Genomic DNA, 4,273 nt, shown 5'->3' on the forward strand with positions numbered 1-4,273 from the left:
GACATTAGATGACCGCTCATTGACATGTTTCAGAGAAGCCACTTCATTTTGAACCGTTCAGACTTCATTTATATTTTATTCAAAAATAAACTTGTTTTGTTTTTTTTTTTTTTTAAATTGATTTAGGTGATTGATCACATACAGAAGACGTTTGAAGAATTGGGAACCCCCAACAAAATGAAAGTGTACATGGGCCACGGAGCCAAAGCCTGGGTGTGTGACTTCAACCACCCACACTACATGGCTGGTAGAAAGGCCATGAAGACGGGTATGAATCTGTTCACGTAACTAAATATATTTACATAAACTACTTCCTGCATAACTACTTTCAGCAAAAATCATAAAGTATTTCAGATGATAAACACAGGTAGAAACAAAATATATGAATAAAATAATAATTCTTTGATGTTTATTCATCATTCTTGGTTCATAATTTTGCACATAAAAAGTTTGAAAGTTAATAATTTTTACATTTCTTTCCTCTTTGCTGCTGTCAAGTCTTTGGCGTAGAGCCGGACCTGACTCGTGAAGGAGGTAGCATCCCCGTCACCCTGACCTTCCAGGAGGCCACGGGTCGGAACGTCATGCTGCTTCCTGTAGGATCCTGCGACGATGGCGCTCACTCCCAGAATGAAAAGATCAACAGGTTTAAATTCACATCTCTTGAAATGTTTTTTTAACAAACTCATTAAAAATTAATAAAAGAACAATGTTATTACTTTTCGATCAGTAATTAAAGTGCATCAGTGATTTTTAAGATTTTCTAAAACAAAATTCTTTTGTGTCTTCATTTTTTTTTAGATCAAACTACATTCAGGGAACCAAGATGCTGGCTGCGTACTTCCATGAGGTTTCACAGCTGGAATGAACTGATGTCTAATCATGAAAAAAAAAAACAAATAAATAAAAAAATCCATCCTCATTATCAAAACTGGAACGTTTTTACATTCCACCTGTCTCACTTTTATAGGCACTACTGATAATAAAGTGATTTTGTTACACTGTGTTGTTCTGTTTGATTAATCTAACAGTTTAATATATTTACAATAATTACACTTTATAAAACCAGCGACTCAGCAGCATGATGGGACAGTGGTTAGAGCTGTCGCCTGTCAAAGTGAAGGTCACAGGATCACTTCACAGCCTGGGACTTTCTAGACGGAGTTTAGGAGTTTACATGTTCTCTCCATCATATGTGGGTTTCTCTGTAATTGGGTTTCCTCCCACAGACCAGGAACTTGCATGTGAGGAGAGAGAATATGAATGGTTGATTGGAGATAGGTACCCAATGTACACTGTGACCCATAAAGAGAAATAACGGTAAAGATAATGAATGGATGCAATTAGGGACTTTGCAGCTTTTTCATGTATTTGACAAATTCACTTCCAAATACAGAAAAGGCAATATGTTTCAATGGACTGTATCACTCTGTAATCCTGGTCAGCCACTAAAATCTTGACTCATGACTCCATCTAGAGTTCATTTTCTGAAACTGCATAAATTATTAAATTATCTTATAAATACCCACACATTAAAATATGAGCTTATACATAAAATATGTCAGTCTGCGCAGTCAATTATAAAAGCACGATTTACAGGCATTTTTTTATTTGAAAATAATATTTATGTGGCTGATTTAAAAAGTACTGTCGCTTTAAATATGACCGGAAGTGCATCACTTTAAAGCGCCCCCTTTTGTTTTGAAACTCCGAGGCAGCAAAATTGTATTAAAAAATTCACGAAGCTATTTGAAAAAAAAATATATATATATATATGTCTTTTATATGCAATACAAACTTTTATGTCTTGATCAATTCGTGAACAATTTTGCATTTAAAAGATCCGATTAAGGAATRCAAGAAGTGACAACACTGGCGCGGGAAAATCAACAGTACTACTTCCGCTTTGCTTTGAACGTCGTAGAAACTTCAGAAAAATCGTGTTGTTCATTTGTTAAATTATAGAAATGTTCAGTACAGAAAATGGAATGTAACGAGTCACATTACGTCTTAAAACACTCAGTGTTTCAGCGTTTATACTAAAAATAATGCAACGTCTGTAGCGTGGATCTTTGAAATAATCTGATTAATGGAGTAAGTTATTGAGCCTGTCTGTGTTTACTATGGATCGGTACAACGAAGTAAAGATCCTGCTGAAAAGATGGGAGCAGGGGTTTGTCAGAGAGCACCAGAGGAAACCCAACAAGGTGATTCAATTTTGCACCTGTTTATTCTGCTCATTCACACAACACAGTGTTTACTGTGTCAACCTGTTTACCTTTTCATAAAAGTAAACAAGCTGTCATTTGCAGGAGGACGTTGATCAAGCTCCAGAGGAGACAAGAAGTGAGTACTGACCTTAAACTTTGACACATCCTGAAGCACAAAAATGAACATGAGCAATGAGAAAATGGACTTACCTTTTATTTTATTATTATTTTTTGCAGATCTGTATAAGGAGTACAAGAGTTTAAAACAAGCTAAAGAGAACAGCAGCACTGATGCTTCCGGCAGTCAAAATAAAACTCAGCCTAACTCGACTCATAAGGTCCTGAAGAAAAACTAGTTGAAAATAGCTTCATGATTATGAAATGGSATGGGGGATTAATATTGTGTTTGTTATCATTAGAGTTTGTCTCTATGTAAACAATTGTTTATCAATAGAAAGTGAACTTGTTCATTTATTTTCTCTCTTGGCCTTTGTTTTGATATAGGAGTCAGAGAGTTGGGGCGCCCATTTGAATCGTAAAGCGATGCCGGTGTCTGCTCCGCGACTYACGTCCCAGGACAGAGACAGTCTGATGGCTTCCTCACAGTATTATGGGCTAAAGCTCAAAAACAACCTTGCTTCACTAAGTAAAGTGAGGATAACTTTACAAAAATACCATGAGCTCGATCATTTCGACAAAAGTGAAAAGAATGGTCTTAACCAACGAACCAATTAGGAAAACATTCTTGTGGCTCCAGTACTGTTATTAATTTGTTTTTCTGGTTGCAGGAGAGGCCCGTCTCACTGAAGARATCCCACCGAACTGGTCGAGTTCCTCTGAATTCTCTGAAAGATTGTCAGACAACAAATGGTCCCAGTTCATCCACTGAGGCTGAAAAGAGCCCAGCTGTTGATGATCTCAGCCTCTTCTCTCCAAGGTAGCTAAAAAGACTAATTCTGACTCGTTACCTGCATATTATCAGCAAGGCTCTGATTAAAAAAAACATTTGTTTCTCCTCTAGTAGAAGATGGAGGTGAACATTATCAAACACTGGTCACCTTGTATTGTAAATAATACGAAGTAAATGTGTTTGTACTTTATTACGGTACTATTATAAGAATCAAACAGTTCATTAAAACCTTATGCAAAGTAATTTACTAGTTTGTTGTTGTGTTTTTATTGCAGAGGAATGAAGCCATGCCAGGGTTCACTGCGTTCCAAAACACTCAGTTCAGTAGAGCCTGAGGAGCACTTTAAACCTTTTGATGCTGAACCTGCAGATGTTGTCAGAACCTCCAACAACAGTAGTTTTGATGCTGATAAAAAAGACTCTATGWTGAATCCCACCAACCCGTCCTCGTCTTCCCAGCCTGTGTTTGGAAACACAGAAGAGTTCACTGAGAGTGTAGAAAACAGAACAGAAATGTTAGAAACTCCACATAGAAGTCCTGACCCTGGTCCTTCAGCTGGTTTCAGAGCGGGGTTGTTTAAACAGCCTTCTCTCGCCAACAGGCTGAGCTGTGTCGACAGGAAGTGGTTGGAAAGGTGTCAGGTGTTCGGAGAGATGGAAGCGGAGGAGAGGCCCGGCGGAGGCAACCGGGAATTAAAAACGGAGCGGAGAAAAGAAAGAGACGATGAAAGAGCAGGAAGAGTCGAGAGAGCTGAAGATAAAGAAGGAAGCGAGTCAAAGGGAAAGTTTAATGACACTCAACAGTGTAATCGAAAAAGCAAAGCAGAGGGAGAAAGAAAGGAGGAAAAGAAAAACGAGGAGATGGAAGGAGGAGAGGCACTGCTCGCTGTACCAGACGATGACCGCGAGAGTCCAAAATCACAAAGTGCAAAGAAAAGAGGGAGGAAGAGGCAGAGAGAGAGGGGCGATGTAGAGGGAAGTGGTACAGAAGAGGAAGGAGTGAAAAAGAGGAGGAAGAATTGTAAAAAGAAAGAGGAGAGCTGTGTGAACTCAAATGATGGAGGAGAGAAGAAAAGGAGGACCACAAGGAAAGAAACAGAACACGGCGAGGAGGAAGAAACAAAATTACCAACAAAGGTAAGGGATGTAATCA

At 38.5% G+C, this 4,273-nt stretch overlaps 2 protein-coding genes across 2 annotated transcripts in view; both read left to right on the forward strand.

Moving 5' to 3' along the window:
* Nucleotides 1-126: 126 nt before the first annotated feature.
* Nucleotides 127-1,004, forward strand: LOC106536426 (cytosolic non-specific dipeptidase; the record flags this gene model as incomplete). The annotated part of the gene is given in 3 exon segments (XM_014033709.1): nucleotides 127-268; nucleotides 499-646; nucleotides 802-1,004. Coding segments are annotated over 3 exon segments (357 nt in total), but the record flags the coding sequence as incomplete, so codon positions are not given.
* An 851-nt stretch (nucleotides 1,005-1,855) lies between these two features.
* Nucleotides 1,856-4,273, forward strand: part of recql4 (RecQ helicase-like 4) — a gene marked incomplete at its 3' end in the record, with an annotated part of 12,271 nt that continues 9,853 nt past the window's right edge. Inside the window, 6 exon segments of the mRNA XM_014033710.1 lie at nucleotides 1,856-2,207; nucleotides 2,313-2,346; nucleotides 2,448-2,548; nucleotides 2,715-2,861; nucleotides 2,999-3,147; nucleotides 3,396-4,257. Coding sequence (XP_013889164.1) covers nucleotides 2,124-2,207; nucleotides 2,313-2,346; nucleotides 2,448-2,548; nucleotides 2,715-2,861; nucleotides 2,999-3,147; nucleotides 3,396-4,257 — 1,377 coding nt within the window.

This window comes from Austrofundulus limnaeus, unplaced genomic scaffold (genome assembly GCF_001266775.1).
Source record: "Austrofundulus limnaeus strain Quisiro unplaced genomic scaffold, Austrofundulus_limnaeus-1.0 Scaffold1811, whole genome shotgun sequence".
Taxonomy (NCBI): Eukaryota; Metazoa; Chordata; class Actinopteri; order Cyprinodontiformes; family Rivulidae; genus Austrofundulus; species Austrofundulus limnaeus.